At 38.7% G+C, this 21,336-nt stretch overlaps 1 protein-coding gene and 1 long non-coding RNA gene across 3 annotated transcripts; both read left to right on the top strand.

The window, feature by feature from the left end:
• Nucleotides 1–1,101: 1,101 nt before the first annotated feature.
• LOC135158052 (uncharacterized) lies at nucleotides 1,102–2,211 on the top strand. The gene is made up of 2 exons (XR_010296870.1): nucleotides 1,102–1,447; nucleotides 1,870–2,211. It is a non-coding gene; the product is annotated as an uncharacterized LOC135158052 (long non-coding RNA).
• Nucleotides 2,212–2,943: 732 nt separating this feature from the next.
• On the top strand, nucleotides 2,944–20,482 carry LOC129272956 (carboxypeptidase B-like). 2 transcript variants are annotated; one of them, XM_064115315.1, is made up of 10 exons: nucleotides 10,966–11,169; nucleotides 11,916–11,997; nucleotides 12,313–12,558; nucleotides 13,150–13,251; nucleotides 14,660–14,770; nucleotides 16,457–16,570; nucleotides 17,002–17,092; nucleotides 17,705–17,922; nucleotides 19,209–19,293; nucleotides 19,843–20,482. In XM_064115315.1, the coding sequence occupies exons 1-10, from the start codon at nucleotides 11,099–11,101 to the stop codon at nucleotides 20,073–20,075; spliced, it is 1,353 nt and encodes a 450-aa protein (XP_063971385.1). In that variant the 5' UTR covers nucleotides 10,966–11,098; the 3' UTR covers nucleotides 20,076–20,482. The 2 variants fall into 2 exon arrangements, with proteins under 2 accessions (XP_063971380.1, XP_063971385.1); XM_064115310.1 differs by lacking the exons at nucleotides 10,966–11,169; nucleotides 12,313–12,558; nucleotides 13,150–13,251; ... (4 more) ...; nucleotides 19,209–19,293; nucleotides 19,843–20,482 and adding an exon at nucleotides 2,944–4,842 and having other exon boundaries at nucleotides 11,916–11,993.
• The last annotated feature ends 854 nt before the right edge of the window (nucleotides 20,483–21,336 follow it).

The raw sequence follows: 21,336 nt of genomic DNA on the forward strand, positions 1-21,336 counted from the left end.
AGTGCCACATTTCCCACCAATTGAATTTAAAAAAAATTATGGTCATCTGATAGAAGAAGTTGTTAACATTCATTTCAGGGGGGCGGAAATTCTATATGAATCAACACTTGTCCTTGATACACATTTGTTTGTGAAAAAAGGGTATGATGCAAGGGAATTCTGCGTGTTATAAGGGTGCGCGCGTGCAGCGAGGACCTTCTGTCCGCTAGTTTTCCATATGTGGGCCAGCCCCTTCTGTTGTTGGTGGTGGTGCAGGTGAATGATGGTTGTCTCTGATACGAATAATATACAGATCAGTGGCGTTGGCTGGCAAGAAGCAGGAGGGGTACAGTATCAATTTTCGACCCCATGCAGCTTATGGGTCCACTTTATTAGAAAAAATATCATCATTATAACATGTATAATGTATCCTAAAACAAACAGCTAGGCCTAATTAGAAGTGCATTAATCACAAAGTTCAACGTGATAAAAAGAACTACAATTTTCTCAATGGTCACTGCGCTCCCTCGACTCAGAACACTGCTGTCTTCCATACTTCATGGCCAGTCGTGGAAGAAGAAGAAGAAGAAGAGAAGAAGAAAAAGAAGAGTGAGAAGAAAAAGAAGGAGGAGAAGAGGAAGAAGTAGAAGAAGAAAGAAGAAGAAGAAAAAGAAGAAGAATTGTCGTTTTATGATGGGTTCAGCGCATAGTTTATGTTTACTTCGTGGGAACGTGCATCTGCCTGCTTAAAGGTCAAGTCTAAAATGTTGATTTGAATCAATAGAGAAAAATCAGACAAGCATAATGCCTAAAATTTCATCAAAATCGGATGTAAGGTCATTGAAATTCTGTCAGTGGGCGCACTCTGCCCTTCTCTTTCTCAGGGACGCTAGTGAATGGGGAGGGATCATATTTTATTGTTTGTTTGAGCGCTTGGTTGGAGTTTACGAAATTGGGTTTGCCGAACCTTAAAGTACAAGTCCACCCCAACAAAAAGTTGATTTGAATGAAAAGAGAAAAATCCAACAAACATAACACCAAAAATTTCATCAAAATCGGATGTAAAATAAGAAAGTTGTCAAGGTTAAGTGTATGAATCTTACTAATTTAGACTGGCTTTTCTTAAAGACTGGACATTACGTCTAGGCGAAGCGCATACGTATATGCAAATTAATTGTAAAACTTTTGTTAGGCAAATGAACTACGCCCTAAAACCCGATCCGACGGCGTCGTGTACTGTAGGCCTATTAATTTTGGTCATTACGTTTTATTGGTTTGGATGGAGCTGACATGATTTGTCTCGATTTGTTTTTGCCTTAGGGGCAATATCAACTTCATCATTTTGCTATAATTTTAGCAGACACATAATATGGATTTGTTTTATCGACGAGCTAATCATATTTTATGCTGCTATGTCAGGAAGGAGTTTTAGATGATTTCTTGGTGTATTTCTTAACCCACATACGTGGTAAGTCAAAATTACTTCCTACTAGGATATTTCAATAATCTTTAAAACTAAGACGGAAATTTGCACGAAATAAGGTTTTAAGTTTATTGCAGAATATGTGAAAGTTATTTAATGTTGAATTTTGCAAATTAAAACTATTTAACAGATTTTTGACATTACGTCCGTTTAATGGGTTTGTTTACATACTATGCCTGAACATGTTGTGTGTTTATCTATAAGGGATTGGCATAATTAATTTGTAATGTATTTGTAAGATTGAACGTATTTTGAAAGATTACTTTATGGATAATTTTGAAATGAATTTCCATCAATCAAACATGGACACTTATTGACAACTAGTTATGCAAAACTAATTAATGAATCAATTGCGTGATTAGATCAATGTATTAGAAGTGTGGTTCCATGTTTACTATTTATTGTAGGGTTTTTGGTATCGAGGTTCTAAAGGCAGAGCCGTATCAACAGTGAGTACTGAGGGTGCTTACGGGAACTCCGGACGGGACAGTTCTAAGTCTCGGGAATCGCCCTCCAGTGTGACGTCATAGTGATGAGTCATCGATGTTCGGATTCGCCATTGATCGCGATAAACTCGTCAGTTTTCTTCAATGGGCCCCAACGAAATGATAACAGCTAAGGACTTTATGTTATTCGAAATGAAATTTCATTATGAATTTATTCGTTGATGTTACGCCATATTATTCACAGAAGTGAACGCATTGAATTTAATTATGATTAAAGATATTTCATTTGATTTGTAATTCCAATCCATTTTCTTTTTCGTGATTTGTTGTGTAAACAGTACATAGGCAATTATCTTTTCTCTAGAGTATTTTTGTCCTTTGCTTTTGCACTGGGCTTGTGACAAATGGGGGCATGTCCTTGGGATGAGAAAAATAATTAATTGCAGTACTGTTCATAACAAATAGAATTTAAAGAATGGATTTGGAAAAGTTTGTTGAATTCGGTAAAGTGTGTGGACTAGCGGGTAAAGAATTATTAGAATTTGCTTGTAAAGAACGTGACAAGGTTCTCGAAGAAAAGCGTAGAAACGAACAGATAGAAAGAGATGAACGAAGACTTAGGAGGGAAGATGATCAAAGAAGGTTAGAAGAGGTAACGAAACAAAAGGAGTTAGATTTGAAGATAAGTGAAAGTAGGAAAGTTATTGGGACATCGTCTGAGGGTCTTAGTAAAATCCCCTGTATGCCAGCGTTCCGAGACAAAACGGATGAACTAGATGCGTACATAGACCGTTTTGAACGGCACGCGACTTTGAGTAAATGGCCAAAGGATTGTTGGGCGTCTGCTCTAGGCAACTTGTTGACAGGTCCCGCCCTAGATGTATATTGTTCAATAAGCGCAGAGGAGGCAACCGATTACGATCTCCTTAAAGGACAAGTTCACCCCAACAAAAAAATTATTTGAATAAAAGGAGAAAAATCCAACAAGCGTAACACTGAAAATTTCATCAAAATCGGATGTAAAATAAGAAAGTTATGACATTTTAAAATTTCACTTAATTTCACAAAACAGTTATATGCACATCCTGGTCAGTATGCAAATGAGGAGACTGATGACGTCATCCACTCACTATTTTTTTTGTATTTTATTATATGAAATATGAAATATTCTCATTTTCTCTTCATTGTCAAGTGAAAAATTGATTAATTCCTCCCTATACATCTGGAATTAGCATTGTTTAATACTATATGGTTCAGTCAAGTCGGTCCCTATGGTCAAATCTGTAAAAAATGAAATATTGTATAATTCAAACAATAGAAAACAAAAGAAATAGTGAGTGATAGACATCATCGACTGACTCATTTGCATGTCACTGAGTTGTGCATATCACTGTTTTGTGAAAAATAAGCGAAACTTTAAAATGCCATAACTTTCTTATTTTACATCCGATTTTGATAAAATTTTCAGTGTTATGCTAGTTTGATTTTTCTCTATTTATTCAAATCAACATTTTTGGGGGGTGGACTTGTCCTTTAAGAACATGCTATTGCAATACTTTGCTCTTACGAGTGAAGGAAATTGGAAACGCTTTCGCGAAGCGAAGAAAGGCGGAGAAGAATCTTATTACCAATATGCTAACCGTTTGATTCGTTACGTCACGCGCTGCATTGATTTGAGCGGCAAAGAAAAGACATTTGATGCGTTGTTGGATGTAATAGTTCGTGAACACATTTACGAGACCTCTGAGCGTTCATTGTCTGTATTTATGCGGGAGAGAAATCCCGAAAACGTTCCAGAGCTAATTTTGCTAGCTGAGCAATATAGGAGTGCGCATGTGTCAGCTACAACTGACTCCGGTAGACGCGCACGCCGTGAAGAAAATGCTCGCAAATTGAGAGATGGTAAAAGTAAGGACCGAAGCGACATAAGTCCTAATCCAAAAGCTTGCTATACTTGCGGTAAATCAGGTCATTTTATGGCCAGGTGTCCAAACAAAAAGGGCAGTAATTCGAGAGACGGGTCAGGCAAGTTAAGCTCGGATTCGCGTAAGCAATCTGTGAACGCATGCGTAGTCGGCGTATGCCCTGATATGTCAACACCGCAAACGCAAGGTGTTAGTCCCGATTCAGCTACGGTAAAGCTGCAGTGTGGTCATGAAATTCCGTTGCTTTATACGGCTTGTACAGTAGAATCAGATATGCCCACTTGTGATGGCAGTATAAATGGCAAGAAAATAACAGTCTTGCGCGATTCAGGTTGTAGTTGCGTGATTGTTCGTACGGATTTAGTGAAGAAAGCTCAGTTTACAGGAAAAACAAGGCTATGTATGCTAATTGACCGAACAATTAGACGGATGCCAGAGGCAAGGCTGTATGTTAGTACCCCATATTTCCAAGGTAATGTGACAGCATTATGTGTTGATAACCCGTTGTACGATTTAGTCATCGGAAATATTACAGGTGCCAGGAAACCTGGAGATGAGGATCAGAACTGGACCTACACTAAGGCGAGTGACGGCGAGTCATCCATCAAGGAGGATAGATCCTCCTGTGACGGTGATCCTGATGACATAAAGGAGACAACTGTAAGAGAGCAGAGTACGCCCTCATCGTCGGAGGCCACAGAAGATGATCTGTCAGGCGTTACTCAAGTACCAGACGAAAAGATACCGAATGATGTGTCCCAGCCGCACAACCAGGATGATGTCATCATTCAAGAGCAACCAAGTGAGTTGATGAGTGAGTCAACTATCAATGAAGAGGTGGAACAAGGGGCAGGAGTGGAGACTCGAGGGACGAAGAGACGAAAGGATCGGCCGTTCATGAGTCTTGGATCGTCAAAGCAGCAGGAGTGTATCGCAACCCGTGAGGATGTTATTGCAGCACAGAAGGCAGATGCAACGCTGAAGAAACTAAGAGATTTAGCAGAAAAGGGTGAGTCAAAGCTTGTAGGGAAGAATAGCGAAGTGAGATTTTACTTTAAGAATGGTCTTCTATTCCGTGAATACAGGTCACTAGGTAACACCCAGGGGAAGACGTTTACTCAACTGTTGGTACCCAAGCCGTTCAGATCTCAAGTTCTTCGACTAGCTCATGACTCTGCATTAGCTGGACATCTGAAGACAAGGAAGACGAATGACAGGATCCTGACGCAATTCTTCTGGCCTGGACTACAATCCGATGTCAAGCGTTATTTGGGACCTTTCGCAATCCTCACGGACGCTAATATTAGGGTCCCCTAACACAAAAGTTAACGCTTAATCATACACTTGATTTTTAAGATTGAATGTGCATTATAGTCAATAGAATCAAACGTAGAAAACTGCTCTACAATCAATGCTAAACTTTGTGTTATAGGGGGGTTACAGGCCCTACAGATCTGCTTTTCGTGTGCAAAATCCTTTTCTGCGACACTCGCACCATACATGCATGTATATTACGACTGATGGTTTGAGATATTCGAAATGAAGACCTAAAATAGATTATGACATGGATAAGAAAGTGGTTTTTCAAACAAATCGAGTACATATTGAGTGAGGAAAAACTTACTGAATGAAGGCTTAGATATAGATCATTACAGTCCATCGAATCGATATTACATTTAATGTGGATTATTGGTGTATCACTGGCAATTGATTTCATGGGTCAGATCAACCTCTCCAGCCGAACATTTCGCGTGAGTTGATATGTGCACACCATTATGTAATACATTTGAACTCGTTTCTTTTTGTTTCTTTTGTTTCTTTTGTTTATTCCTTCTACACAAACGATATGCCTCTCGCACACGATGTAATGGGCATTATGTTTTACTTCCCCCAGAAATGGGGATTAGATTCAAATTCCGGGGGGACCACTTCCATTAATGAGTGGATACCAGGCACGACCATGGGGTTTCGAAAAATACCCTAAACAAGCTGGGAAGTAATTCTTTTCCAGATTATGAAAATGCATCTCTTAACAAGAATTTGGCTTGTGAAACCCTACAAGTATTGGATATCCCTTTTTTGTCAGCATTTTAAACATCGTTTTGACACCCTTATAACGTTACATAGGCCTATACGTAACGTACCTGCCCACTCTGTCCCCTTTTACGCGTGGTCGCTCCTGGGATCCACTAATCAATGGAAGTGGGCCCCCCGGGCGGCCTCTCGAGCTCTAGGAGGAGTCAAATGTGGCTTTGGAAAGTCGTCCTCAATGAGATATATCGCTGTTACCATAGTAGCAACCAAAATTTTGCACACGAAACGCATATTGAATGTTTCCGTCGCAGATGCGAAACGAAAAAAAAATCTCATGTCACACAATTTGCATTGCAGGACGACCATGATGACGGGCCCAAAAAGTCTCTTCCAAAATCAACTAACGTCGTAAATAAGCGTGCGCGTCCTCAAACGAAAGGTCCGGATTGTGCTTCTTGCGACGCATGTCAACGTACAATGCCTAAAGGACGGATTGGTAAGGTGCCACTCGTAATTCCCCCTTTGATAGATACTTGTTTCAAACGAATTGCAGTAGATTTGATAGGACCCCTAGATCCCATTACTGATAGAGGGAATAGGTATATCTTGACTGTAGTTGATCTAGCTACTCGCTACCCTGAGGCAGTAGCCCTACCTCGAATTGAAGCCGAGCGTGTGGCAGAGGCCCTAGTTGAAATATTTTCACGCTTAGGTGTACCTAATCAAATATTGTCTGATAATGGTACTCAGTTTGTTTCGGGAGTTATGAAAGAAGCTGCCCAATTGTTAGGAGTTAGCCAGTTTCACACTACTCCTTACCATCCAATGGCTAATGGAGCATGTGAACGGTTCAATGGGACCCTAAAGCAAATGTTGCGTAGGATGTGTCAGGAATGTCCTAAAGATTGGGATAGATACTTACCCGCGCTTCTGTTTGCGTATCGTGAGGTTCCACATGAGAGTCTTGGATATTCTCCATTTGAATTAATGTATGGGAGAACTGTCAGGGGACCCATGACTATTCTCAAGGAATTATGGTCTACAGAAGTCCCAGAAGAAGAAGTCAAATCAGTTTATCAGTATGTCATTGATTTGCAGGAACGACTAGAGTCGACTTGTGAGCTCGCTAGGAAGGAGCTTACGAAGGCTTCAACGAAGTACAAGACACACTTCGACGTTAAGGCGAAGGAGAGGAGATTTGAGTGTGGTGATCAAGTTCTTCTACTTCTACCAACTAGCAGCAATAAGCTACTCATGCATTGGAGAGGTCCTTATGAGGTCGTGAAGAGGGTTGCTAGGAACAACTACAAGTTGATGGTGAATGGAAAAGAGAAGACTTATCACGCCAATCTACTGAAGAGGTATGTTGAGAGGGAACATGAAGATGGTAGTCAAGAAGTTTCAGCCCCAGCTGATCAAGTTGCTGCTATCCATATTGTGGATGAGGGTGACGAGAGTGATGGTTCTGCGAGCATTATATTCCCAGTAGTTGAGCAGACGGAAAGCATCGATGACGTGGAGTTTGGCGACGACGTACCCGTCGACATGCGAACTCAGATGCAGGCGCTCTTCCGGGAATTCACAGACGTCATGACCTATGTCCCTGGGAAGACGGACATCATTAGTCATTCGGTGGAGTTGACTTCGGCCGAACACATCAGATCACGCCCCTGCCCAGTACCTCAAGCACTACGACAGACGATTAGAGAGGAAGTAGAGACGATGCTTGGGATGGGAGTAATCGAAAAGTCTACATCGCCCTATGCATCACCTGTGGTAATCGTCAAGAAAAAGGACGGGAAGAATAGATTCTGCGTTGACTATAGGAAGATCAACGCTAAAACAGTCATCGACAACGAACCAATTCCCAACATAGATCAGGTAATCGCAGATATCGGAGATGCCAAGTACTTCACTAAAATTGACTTGTCAAAAGGATATTGGCAGGTACCAGTGGTCGAGGAGGACCGTGGGAAAACGGCGTTTGTAACTCCTGATGGCCAGTACGAGTTCTTGGTACTTCCCTTTGGCATGGTTAACGCCCCTGCTGTGTTTACCAGAATGATGAGGAAGGTGTTAGATGAACTCCCTCACGTCCTTCATTATATAGATGACATCCTCATCTATAGTTCATCATGGGAAGAGCATCTGGAAGATGTAAGGAGAGTCCTATCACGATTAAGGGAAAGTCATCTCACTGCTCGACCGAGCAAGTGTCATGCTGCATGTAGCTCAGTAGAATTTCTTGGACACATCGTGGAACAAGGTGAGGTGAAACCTACGCCAGCGAAGATCAAGCAAGTGTTGTCGTCATCCCGACCGACAACAAAGAAGGAGGTAAGGTCATTTCTTGGTCTAGTGGGGTACTACCGGAAATTTATCCCAAATATGGCCACCATTGCTGCCCCTCTATCCGATCTCACGAAGAAAAATAGTGCTACGAAAGTAAAGTGGGAGGAAGCGCATGAACACGCTTTCCAAACACTTAAGAGCAGGCTGAGTCATTTTCCTGTACTTAGATTACCGGACATCGATAGCGAGTTCGTTGTGCGCACGGATGCATCTGATGTTGGCATCGGCGCCGTGTTGATGCAAACTCATGAAGAGAAATTGTTTCCCATTTGTTTTGCCAGTCGTAAGTTACTTGATCGCGAACGCTTGTATCCGATAGTAGAGCGCGAGTGTCTTGCCTTAGCGTGGGCTGTTAAGAAGTTTGCCTACTTCTTACATGGGAGGAAGTTCACGTTGCAGACGGACCACTTTCCTTTGGCATACTTGTCGCAAGCGAGATTGAAAAATCCCAGAGTTTTACGGTGGGCGTTGGCATTACAGTCCTATAATTTCCATGTTGAGGTTATCAAGGGATCTGATAATGTGGGAGCAGATTTCCTCAGTAGATGTCCCGAAGATTGAATGGTTCATAAAATAGAGTGAACTAACTTTTATAATTTGATAACATTGAAAATCTCTAAAGCAGTAATATCATTTTGGGTTGGCGGTTATTTGTCAAGGTTAAGTGTATGAATCTTACTAATTTAGAGCTTTTCTTAAAGACTGGACATTACGTCTAGGCGAAGCGCATACGTATATGCAAATTAATTGTAAAACTTTTGTTAGGCAAATGAACTACGCCCTAAAACCCGATCCGACGGCGTCGTGTACTGTAGGCCTATTAATTTTGGTCATTACGTTTTATTGGTTTGGATGGAGCTGACATGATTTGTCTCGATTTGTTTTTGCCTTAGGGGCAATATCAACTTCATCATTTTGCTATAATTTTAGCAGACACATAATATGGATTTGTTTTATCGACGAGCTAATCATATTTTATGCTGCTATGTCAGGAAGGAGTTTTAGATGATTTCTTGGTGTATTTCTTAACCCACATACGTGGTAAGTCAAAATTACTTCCTACTAGGATATTTCAATAATCTTTAAAACTAAGACGGAAATTTGCACGAAATAAGGTTTTAAGTTTATTGCAGAATATGTGAAAGTTATTTAATGTTGAATTTTGCAAATTAAAACTATTTAACAGATTTTTGACATTACGTCCGTTTAATGGGTTTGTTTACATACTATGCCTGAACATGTTGTGTGTTTATCTATAAGGGATTGGCATAATTAATTTGTAATGTATTTGTAAGATTGAACGTATTTTGAAAGATTACTTTATGGATAATTTTGAAATGAATTTCCATCAATCAAACATGGACACTTATTGACAACTAGTTATGCAAAACTAATTAATGAATCAATTGCGTGATTAGATCAATGTATTAGAAGTGTGGTTCCATGTTTACTATTTATTGTAGGGTTTTTGGTATCGAGGTTCTAAAGGCAGAGCCGTATCAACAGTGAGTACTGAGGGTGCTTACGGGAACTCCGGACGGGACAGAAGTCTCGGGAATCGCCCTCCAGTGTGACGTCATAGTGATGAGTCATCGATGTTCGGATTCGCCATTGCTCGCGATAAACTCGTCAGTTTTCTTCAATGGGCCCCAACGAAATGATAACAGCTAAGGACTTTATGTTATTCGAAATGAAATTTCATTATGAATTTATTCGTTGATGTTACGCCATATTATTCACAGAAGTGAACGCATTGAATTTAATTATGATTAAAGATATTTCATTTGATTTGTAATTCCAATCCATTTTCTTTTTCGTGATTTGTTGTGTAAACAGTACATAGGCAATTATCTTTTCTCTAGAGTATTTTTGTCCTTTGCTTTTGCACTGGGCTTGTGACAAAGTTATGACATTTAAAGTTTCGCTTATTTTTCACAAGAGTTATATGCACAATTTAGTAGTAACCCAAATTTAGTCACATGCAAATGAGAAAATCGATGATGTCCCTTACTCACTATTTCTTTTGATTTTTATTGTTTGAATTAAACAATATTCAAATTTTTACAGATTAGACAATAAGGACCAACCTGACTGAACCATAAAATATTTAACAGTTGTAATTTCACATGGTCGTTAAGAAATAAAACTTTTTTTCACAGGACGATGAGGTGAAAATTAGATTTTCATATAATAAAATGCGAAAGAAATAGTGAGTGATGTCATAAGTTCCCTTATTTGCATACAGACCGGGATGTGCATATAACTGTTTTGTGAAATTAAGGGAAACTTTAAATGTCATAACTTTCTTATTTTACATCCGATTTTGATGAAATTTTTAGTGTTATGTTTGTTGGATTTTTCTCTTTTTATTTAAATCAACTTTTTGTTTGGGTGGAATTGTACCTTAAGGTTCGGCAAATCCAATTTCGTATACTCCAACCAAGCGCTCAAACAAACAATAAAACACGACCCCTCCCCCATTCACTAGCGTCCCTGAGAAAGAGAAGGGCTTAGTGCCCCCACTGACAGAATTTCAATGACCTTTTGTTTTTAGCTGTTGAACATTTTGCCTCTCCTGTCTGATTGGATTTTTCCAGGTTGCACTACCCCCTTCCTCTCAGTACAGTTTGATTTTGTAATGGTTGTAAAGTTAAGTATTCCAAGTTTGTAAACTTGCCTAAAGCGTCTTTTTATCCAATAAGCTTATTGATGCATAGTACTAATCCTATCAATCAACTCTATATCGTATGTTCAAGTTCCCAAGATAATGATTTCAAAACATCAACACGTAACGTCATCGAATAATCTATTTTTGGTATACGATAAGAGGTTCATAACAAACTAAAACCATTGTTATCGTGGGGATAACTAACATCATCATGAAAATGCTCATGAGAGTGGTCGCAATTTTGGTCATCTCCGTCGGCTTTTCTTCAGCCAAATATGAGGGGTGAGTAAAATAATGAGAGTTTCAATATTGTTTTTATGAGGACTGGAGAGCAATACCATCATTATACTGTAATTAGTCCGATGACTAATTAGGAACTATACACTTAATCAATGTGATGTTTAGTCCATGCCATAGGCCATCATAATTGTGAGCCCTCGCATCCGATAAATTATATTCGGTATATCCAAGTCTGTAAAGATAAAATTACAGATTATGCATTATAGATTGTATCCACAGCCGAAGCCAGGATTCATGACACTAGCGTACCTACGGGGGAGGGGGGCAGAGGGGGCAATCTGCCCCCCCCTGACGAGCCAAAACCCATGCAAAAGACGTATCCCTGCCCCCCCCCCCCTGACGAGCTTGAAGACCCTTTTTTTTTTTTTTTTTTTTTTTTTTGCTTGTCAAATTTTTTTCTGGTACGAAATCCTTCATTTGTGATTGAAGACCTTTTTTTTTTTTTTTTTTTTGGCTTGTCAAATTTTTTGGCGGACGGTTTTGCCCTCCCCCCCTGTGAAAAATCCCAGGTACGCCACTGATTCATGACCTTGCATTCTCCTTTCAACAACGAAAAAAATGACAAATAAAAAAGGTCATTGAAAATAGTCGCACCGCCCCTGGATCCGTGCATGCTTGTGCAGGCCTTTGTTAAAAGATAGTTGGTGTTGGTGTTAAAATATTTGTCATAAATCATAATTTGGGCTTTTCTTTAAATCAATATCTGCATTAAAATCATATCATAATAGATGGCAAGTGTGGAGAGTGGTTCCCGCCAACAATGCGCACAGGACATGGCTGAGGGAAATAGAATCGAATCTTGGAGATGTGGTAAGTTTCTTATATCAACTTGCAAGTAACTTCCTTTATTATTTCAAGAAAATTCATTGTTCTCAAACATCTCTCTCTTGTACTCTTCCATCCTCTCTCCCTCTCTCTCTTCTCCTTTTTTGGACTAAATTGAATGGTTTTAGGAACAGTTAATGTAAATGAAATAGATAACAAATAAATTTTACTATGGCGATCCTGGAGGGGGCGTTTTAAGAAGTTTGACTGATAAAATAGAACCACTACACGATCGTCAATGTCATCAACCAAGAAATTCAACAGAATTACACTCCCTTTTTCATTCTTCCCTTTCCTTAGCTTGATTTCTGGTCAAGCATTTCCAAGATCCCTGGCGAATCGGTCAACATCATGATCCCTCCCCGATTCCAGGGCACTCTCAGTGACGTCATGAACACCATCGGACTCCCAAATAAGGTCACCATCGACGACGTAGGTCAACTTATAGCCAATCAGATGTCAGCTATTCATGAGAGGCGGGACCGTGAACCGCGAACAGGTCCATTGGCAAACTTTGATTACAACGTGTACCACCCGTACGATGAGGTATTTGTATTTGAAGCGATTGATGAATTGATAATTAAAATATTGCATTACGCAAGGCTAGCCCCGCCCCATTGTGAAGGATCACAGCATATTATAATTATGGTACACATAATGAATATAATCCTTTGTCTGTATTTTTTTTTATAACATGTCTATTTTAAGTTGCTTTAATGTCCTTGGTATAATGTTTATGACATTGATTGATATGATTGTATTTACTTGGTTCATATTTTGTTGAAAATAAAATAAATGAAATGAAAAAAAAAGAAAAAAAAAAGAAATGCATCACTATCTCGAAGGGTAGTATTTTAAATGGGGGGTGATTGCATTTTCTTATTAATAATATTTTTTTCACTAAAACTAAATATTTATTTCCTTCACCTATTGGCTCCCCGTAGTGCTACTTCTACAGTGTGACCATATCTAAATTTATGACAATTATAATGGGTCTTCGTTTTAGCATTATCGCAAACCTAAACTTTACCTGATTTTGAAAGTAAGGTTGTTTTCATGAACTTGGGCTCAAATTCAAGATTGATTATTTACTGGTTTTCGGGCATAATTTACACTTTTTTTTCAAAACAATTCTAGATTCAGCAATGGGTGTCTGACATAGCAACAGAATACTCTGACATCGTCTCACCTTTTCTACTAGACCACTCTTATGAAGGAAGGCCAATTAATGGATTCAAGGTGAGATTAGATCATTATGAGTATATAATATTATTTGTTTACCATTAGTATTAATTAATCAATCTATTCATTAAACTACAGTGCAACTACACTATAAAATCTCCGGTGTGATAAGGCCAACACCAGTCTGAGGATACCAGACTCTCAGATGTTAAAATACACCAAGGAGTTTGAATCTAACACATAATAGTGTTAAATTTCTTTTCAATACATAAATCAATAACGGTAATTACTGCTACTCCTGCCTCTGCTGCAGCCACTACCCCTACTACTCCTACTTCTACTACTACTACTACTACTACTACTACTACTACTACTACTATTATTATTATTATTACTAGTAGTAATAGTAGTAGTAGTAGTAGTAGTAATTTACTACTACACTACACAGTAAAAAATTATACAACGCTGTTTATTATATGAACCTTACTGTAATTGTTTAAAGTTTAAACAATTACTGTTTAAGATTTAAACACTTGTTTAAACTGTTTAAACTTTAATTTTCAATGAATTAAACATGATTGTTTAAACGGTTAAACAAATACTGTAAGGTTCATAGAGTAAACAGCGTTGTATAAAATATTAAACAGCGTTTTTAATGTGTACTACTACTACTACTACTACTACTACTACTACTACTACTACTACTACTACTACTTCTACTCCTATACTATACTACTACTACTACTACTACTACTACTACTACTACTACTACTACTACTACTACTACTACTACTACTACTACTACTATTACTACTACTATTACTACTACTACTATTACTACTACTACTCCTACTCCTAATACTCCTACTACATCTACTACTACTACTACTACTACTACTACTACTACTACTACTACTACTACTACTACTACTACTACTACTACTACTACTTCTTCTACTCCTACTACTACTACTACTACTACTACTACTACTACTTCTACTCCTATACTATACTACTACTACTACTACTACTACTACTACTACTACTACTACTACTACTACTACTACTACTATTACTACTACTACTATTACTACTACTACTATTACTACTACTACTCCTACTCCTACTCCTACTACTCCTACTACTTCTACTACTACTACTACTACTACTACTACTACTACTACTACTACTACTACTACTACTACTACTACTACTACTACTACTACTACTACTACTACTACTACTACTACTACTACTACTACTACTACTACTACTACTACTACTACTACTACTACTACTACTACTACTACTACTACTACTACCATTGCTGCTGCTACAATTACTACTACAGAAACGACTATACTCTTCAATCCAGGAGATGGGTTGATGGGTTATGTCTGCTAGGCTGTATTTCGGTTTGTTTGGATTCCATTTATGTATCCCTATGTAAATTTATTTTGTTTAGATCCGGGGAACTCGAAGCCAATCTGAAAACCCAACTGCTGTCTGGTTTGAGGGCGGTATTCATGCTCGTGAATGGATCTCACCGGCTACTGTTATGGGATTCACTCAGAAGGTAGAAATGCATGAAGGGGGGAGATGGAGGAGGGGCCCGAGGAGGGGGAGAAAGAAAGAGAAAGGGGAGAGGGAGAGCGAGGGGTAGGAGAGGGAGGGGGAGAGAGTGTGTGGGGGGGGGGGCTCGGGGAGGGCTCCGGCGTGATTTAGAGGCACATAACACGGAATTCCGACTCAGAAAACTTCTAAATACATGTGGAATAGAAGAAAATATTACTTGATGTGGTATTGACCTATTCTATGAGAGTAGAGAAAGGTTAATATATTGGTTTCAAATTCACGGACATTTCAGTGCTCTATAGTAATACATTTGTATTAATTATTTTTTAATTAAATGAACTACTTTACTTTGAACACAGTGTTAATTTATTTATGGTTGCTATGTCGGGAAAAGTATCGGGTAAGCTGTTAGTTTTGTTAAGAACAACCCGTGTTTTAATTTTCATACATTTTGTAATACAGTTAAAAATATCTTTTAAAAGTGAAAAGTGGTGGATCAAGAATTCACCAGTAAGGGGGGGACCAAATTTTCTTTGAAAGTTTTTCGACAATCCAAAAAAAAATAATAATAAAAAGGTCAATCACCATCATTTAAAACTTTCCTATTGAAAAAACCTTTTGAACATAAATTTGAAATATCAATTCAGTTACACAGTACCCTGCGTCCAATGACAAAGATGGGGCATAGCTCAAATCATCGCCTTTGCTCCGCTCCGAGGAGGTGGGAGGTCCCATTTTTACACAACTTTCTACCGTCATTTTCAATAAAATTCACCCCCCCCCCCCAGTTGGGGATTATGACACCCGTCTGCTCTCCCGGATCCCCTGCCACTGATTGGGGCATTAGGACCCACTTTGTTGTAATGCATGAATGCAGGGTTATACATCATGAGTCAACATGTTCTCTGAACAAAAGCCAATCACCCATGAAAAAGCCATGTATCTTTTATCATTAAAATGACACGAATTTGAATATAAATAACATAGAAGTCTCATTTAACCATGCCTTATCTAGTCAACCTAGATGCATCAATTTATATACTTTTTCAGAATGTTTTCATATAATATGAAAAAAATCTTAATAATAAACTCGTACGTTATAGTACACTTTGTGATGATGAAACATCTATCGTGCATGCTATCAAATGTACAAGATATTGTGTCAAGTTTTAATGCTTTATTTATATAAATCCAACTGTTACCAATTGTTTTTCAACTTGTTAAAAAGGTATCAGAAATTAACAACGGTATCTTTCAATTTTATCTAGAAGAGTCTCGCGTCCGAAGTCGGACGCGAGTGCCCATCAATTACTTCCTTTATTATTTTGCATACATTCATTTAATCCATTCTGATACACCCATAAACCTTTTGTAATTTCTCTTTGAAACTGCACTGAAAAAAATATAATCCATTTTTTTCCTAATCATATTAAACATTGAAAAAAAATTATGCAAAAGTTACGAAGCTGAATTCACTGGAATGTGTAGAACGATTGAGAAAATATTAACTAACATTTACGCAATAATATAACTTATTGGCCCTGTAGAGATTTTCTGTATAATTGTTTTTGTGGCATTCATAATTACTTTATTCATATTCGATACTTTGCTGGGATGGAGCCCGAGTATTTTTGTTAGGTAGAAGTATGGTGACCTAAATTTAAAATGCCTTTTCTGAATCTTATAGCTCCTAGACGACTACAGAAATGGTGACACATTGGCAGTGAATATGCTTGATAATATAGACTGGTATATCGTCCCATCTCTCAACGTAGATGGCTATTCATACACATGGGATCAGGTAAGAATGAGAGATATCAATCTTTTGACAAATGGGATTCCCTTTTTGGGGGGTCATTTTGCGGACCATAATGCCAATCTTTAAAAATAAGTGTGGATATTTGATTGAAAATCAGTCAATCAATCACATATGTTTATTACAACTGGAGTAAGGGGAGTAGACCCAAATCCAGCACAGATTACCCCTCCTTTTTTAACTTTTATATTATTATATACTTGTCAAAATATAATATTTCACACCATGTTATTGGAAGAAGGGATTGCTGTATCGACAGTTATTCTCCCCAGTTCGTTTTTATCGGGGCCCTTATTTCAACTTAATGAAGGGCACTTTAAAGGGGTGATCATAACTTGATTTCTCGCTCCGTATCCCCCTTCACGTGGGGATCCCAGTTATTTCATACCTCTCGTGTTTTATATCTTCATCGATAGGATCGTCTATGGAGGAAAACCCGATCGCCAAACCAGGGCTCGTCTTGTACAGGGAAGGACCCGAATAGAAACTGGGCGTTCGAATGGGGAGGTTTGTCTTTTTTACAGTTTACTTGTGGAAAATAGGTAAGGGGACTGATTGAGAAGATATATTATCGTCCAAAAGCCCCCATCCCCGAAATCAATTATTATAAATTGATAATATTATCAATGATCATCAATTGAGGATACCTACCGGGCGGATATATCAGCCGACTGCCGTCTTGTAGGGGCCAACAGCAGTAAACATCGCTTCATAGCAGTCGAGGGTATTGGGAGCGCGCATTACGCTCCCTCAGTAATAACAGAACAGGGGACCGTTTCATAAAGCTGTTCGTAAGTTAAGAGTGACTTTAAGAACGACTGGTGACCCTTTCATGTGTTAAATGATATTCACAATTGAATATTCATTGGTGATTATTTTGCGCGTAAGAAAACTTCACCAGTCGTTCTTAAAGTCGCTCTTAAATTACGAAGGGCTTTATAAAACACCCACCTGATTTCGTCACGCAAATAGAAATTGAAAATTGCAGAAAAAAAATACTGGCAAAAAACCCTTAACAGAGCGGAACATGCTAAGATTGAAACATAAAACGCTGACCGAGCCCACCTCTTCTACATATTCAAAATATCTTGCTGATTGGATCATCCTATTTTTTTCCAGGTCCAGGTACCAGTCCATGGCCTTGCTCAGACAAGTACCATGGTCCAGAACCACTCTCTGAACCCGAGGTGGCCGCTGTCACCAGGTTTTTGAGGGAACGTAAAGCCCAGGGCCAGGACTTCATTGTCTTCATCGATTGGCACAGCTTTTCACAGAAGGTCATCGCACCGTGGTCGTACAAGGACGTCAATACACGCACGAAAGATTACGATGACCAGGTAGAATGTTGTGCTAATGGACGAGACGCTGTCCGCAACACTTGAAGATACCGCGTTCCAGATGCGATTCCTGGGCAGGACGTGCGAACAAAAACTTGACAAGTAGATCAAGTCCAATCAAGATATTTTCGGACATATCGGTCTAGCATGTCTAGTATAACACTTCAAAAAGTTAAGCTCCCTTCCATAATATAACAATACAATATAATGTGGATAAAGACTGTCGTCGATTGAGGTAGTTTGGCCCCTCATTTCCTTCCTATAAGCAAAATAACCAGACTGAAAAAAAAATCTTGATCGTGCTCAATAGAAATTATTAGTTCGGAAGTTAAGTGCCGTTTTCGCGAGACTCGCGAATGTTTTGCGAATTTAAGGTCTTGCAAAAACGCGAATGTTAAAAAATGGCATAGTCCAGCATTCGTATTCTATGCAACAAGGTGCGCAAAATGCGCGCTTTAAGTTCGGAAGCTTCGCCAATTGTTCCTTTTCTTTGGCGAGTAATTAATTTTTTAAACTTCTCCTGAACAAAAGGCGATTCATAGCGACCCCGCGAACAATAGGCGAATCTTCCGAACATTCAATCTCGAAAAACTTTTCGAACATTTAAGCTTTTTCATTCATTCATTCATATGCATTTATTTCGTTTATAGATTAAAAATAACATTTACAAACATTTTGATATAGAAATATACAAGAAATAGAAATAATTTATGAAACGAGAAGACAGCTTATAAGGCAGAGAAGCCTTACTAGAGCTGCCACCAAAACAAGCTTTTTAGCCATGCTTGTTTTTGGCGCAATTAGAATTGAGTAAACCATCCCAAATGGAAAAAAAATAATTGGAAAGCGATTTGTTTCGAAATTCTAATTGAATTCTTGTTATAAAAACAATATCAACAGCCCAAGTCTGCATGCTATTTCATGATGTCATAATTCTACACTGTTCGAATGCACTATATACCACTGGTGGGACAGTTTCCCCACAAAAAAAATGTTCCATGAACGAGACAAAAAAAGGGAAAGAGAAGAACAAAGGGAAAATAAAATGGTAAAATATAACATTCTTTTCTGGATAATATGGTATATCTGTCACAGATTGAGATTTTCATTTTAAAAAGGGTCATGTTTTTGCTCGCTCTCAAAAGTTTACACCCCCCACCCCTTGAACTTTCATGGCTACTCAAAACAGTTGACTCATTGCGCAACTGATGGTATCATCAACGTTATGAAATTTCCGAGATTGTGTTTGATTTCAATCTTACCAACCTCTCTATTTTTTTTGTTAGATGGCTTTCGCTCGAGCTGTAACAGATGCTATAAACGGGGTTCATGGCAAGGAATTTACGTACGGAGCTGGAGCTGAAATTATGTGTAAGAAGATGTATCTTGTTATCTTGTCCCTTTGGAATAATCAGAATGTAGTAAATATAGGGTAGTTTTTTTTATATTCCCCCATGTAACTTCTAACTTCGTCCTCCTCCTGATCACCATCACCATTATCGTCATCACGATCATTGTCTTCATCACCATTATCGTAATCACCATCATTAACATCACCATCATCAAAATCATCATCGTCAAAAACATCATCATTACCATAGCCATCATCGTCATCATCACCATCAATATCATGATCGTCATCATCATTATGATCGTCATCAATATCATCATCTTCACCAACATCATCATTACCATACCATCATCGTCACCATCATGACCATCGTCATCATCATCACAATCATCATCCCCATCATCATCGCCGTCACCATCATTGTCGTCATCATCATCGTCAATGACAACATCACCACCATCTCCATCATCACAGTCGTCAAAGTGACATACATCATATTGTTATATGTTAATGATACAAATGAAATGGAAATAAAAATCCATTCAATTCCATTCAATGATAACTTCCAGACGCGGCTGCCGGGTCTAGCAAGGACTTCGGGTACGCGGACTTTGTACCGACGGGCGACGATAAGAACGGCGGCCTGGGGTGCAAGTACTCGTACACCATCGAACTCCGTGATACGGGCGAGTACGGCCAGCTTCTCCCAGAATGGCAGATTCAACCGTCTTACGAGGAAATCTACGCCGCCGTGCGAGCCATGGGTGACCATATTTTGAGAGAACTTGGTTTTATAGCTTGAAAATTAATAATGAATGGATATACAGACAAATGAATTAGTGAGGATGAATTGGGGAATCAATGGATTCATGAGGCCGAAGGGAATATATAATAATAACCATGTGTTAGAAAAATATTAAAAATTGAGGATTGGCCGAATCATCGATCAGGTCGAACGCATAAATTTGAATTTACGAACAACGATAACATCACAAATATTATTCCCATAAATCCATTTGCGTCAGGTGAAATTAGCCTTTCTTTTTAGCTCATTCACAATTAGGGATGGCATCATCGATTAATGTGACCGAGGAGGGCGGGGGAGAACGGTGGAGACTGACTCGAGACATAGAAGTAACTCGGCTAAACATTAACTTGAAAAGAAATCTCATGTTTTGATCATGTAATAAACACTTTTTAAAAAGGTTTCTTGTTAACAGTATTTCTGTATTTCTTTCATTACGAATCCATGAAAAGAGCAGGGAGTTGAAAATATTATGATGCAGTCACATTTCCCCTACGGTGGCCGTACGGCGAGTCGAAAACAGCCGCTTTAAACATTTTTGTACCAGCTGCATATTGGTGGTTTGAGTAAAAATGAAATAAAACGGCTGCTTTCGACTCGCCGTACGGCCACCGAAGGGGAAATGTGACTGCAGCATAAGAAAAGTCAGTGCTGCAGCCACACCAACGGCATTCAATCCAAACTGATCAAGGCTATTACGTTGCTGCAAATTGCATAATGATTGGTCTGTTTGGATTCCGTTTCGCGGGTGTGAATGTACCATTTCAAGGGGAAGTGTGAAGTTGAAACAGAGTGTATGGGATGGTAGGGATAAAACAATGTGACTGTTGCATTATGAGAGACGATGGAAAAAATGAGAGAATGAAATTCGGAAAGAGTGAGGAACAGAGAGAGAGAAGGGGAGATGAAGATGGAGAGATGCGGAGGGAGAGCAATAAATGGCGGGTAGGGGTAAATGGAGAGAGAAGGGGGGAATAAGGGTTGAGATAGTGATAATGTAGACATGGTAGGCAGAAGATGGATAGGAAAATACAAGGGCGTAGGCTGGTTTGGGATGATAGATATTAATTCCAATTCTTTAACATGTTTAGTCAATTAATATTATATAATAAGTAGTAAAAATGATTTTTTTATTTTTATATTTCAACAGCTTTTTACCTTTTTTTCCTAATACGCCGAGTTTGGTCCCCTCAATTTTGGGGGGCTAATTACGCTACTGTTAGATCCTATACTTATTACTGATATCTAACATCAAATA

Source organism: Lytechinus pictus, chromosome 2 (genome assembly GCF_037042905.1).
Source record: "Lytechinus pictus isolate F3 Inbred chromosome 2, Lp3.0, whole genome shotgun sequence".
In the NCBI taxonomy this organism is placed as follows: domain Eukaryota; kingdom Metazoa; phylum Echinodermata; class Echinoidea; order Temnopleuroida; family Toxopneustidae; genus Lytechinus; species Lytechinus pictus.

Bases quoted from the DNA above. Each gene is read 5' to 3' on its own strand.
- LOC129272956 (XM_064115310.1), top strand. From the start codon at position 3,450: ATGCTATTGCAATACTTTGCTCTTACGAGTGAAGGAAATTGGAAACGC. The intron at 4,843-11,915 runs GTGAGTCAAAGC...ATATCATAATAG, and splicing joins AAGAGATTTAGCAGAAAAGG to ATGGCAAGTGTGGAGAGTGG.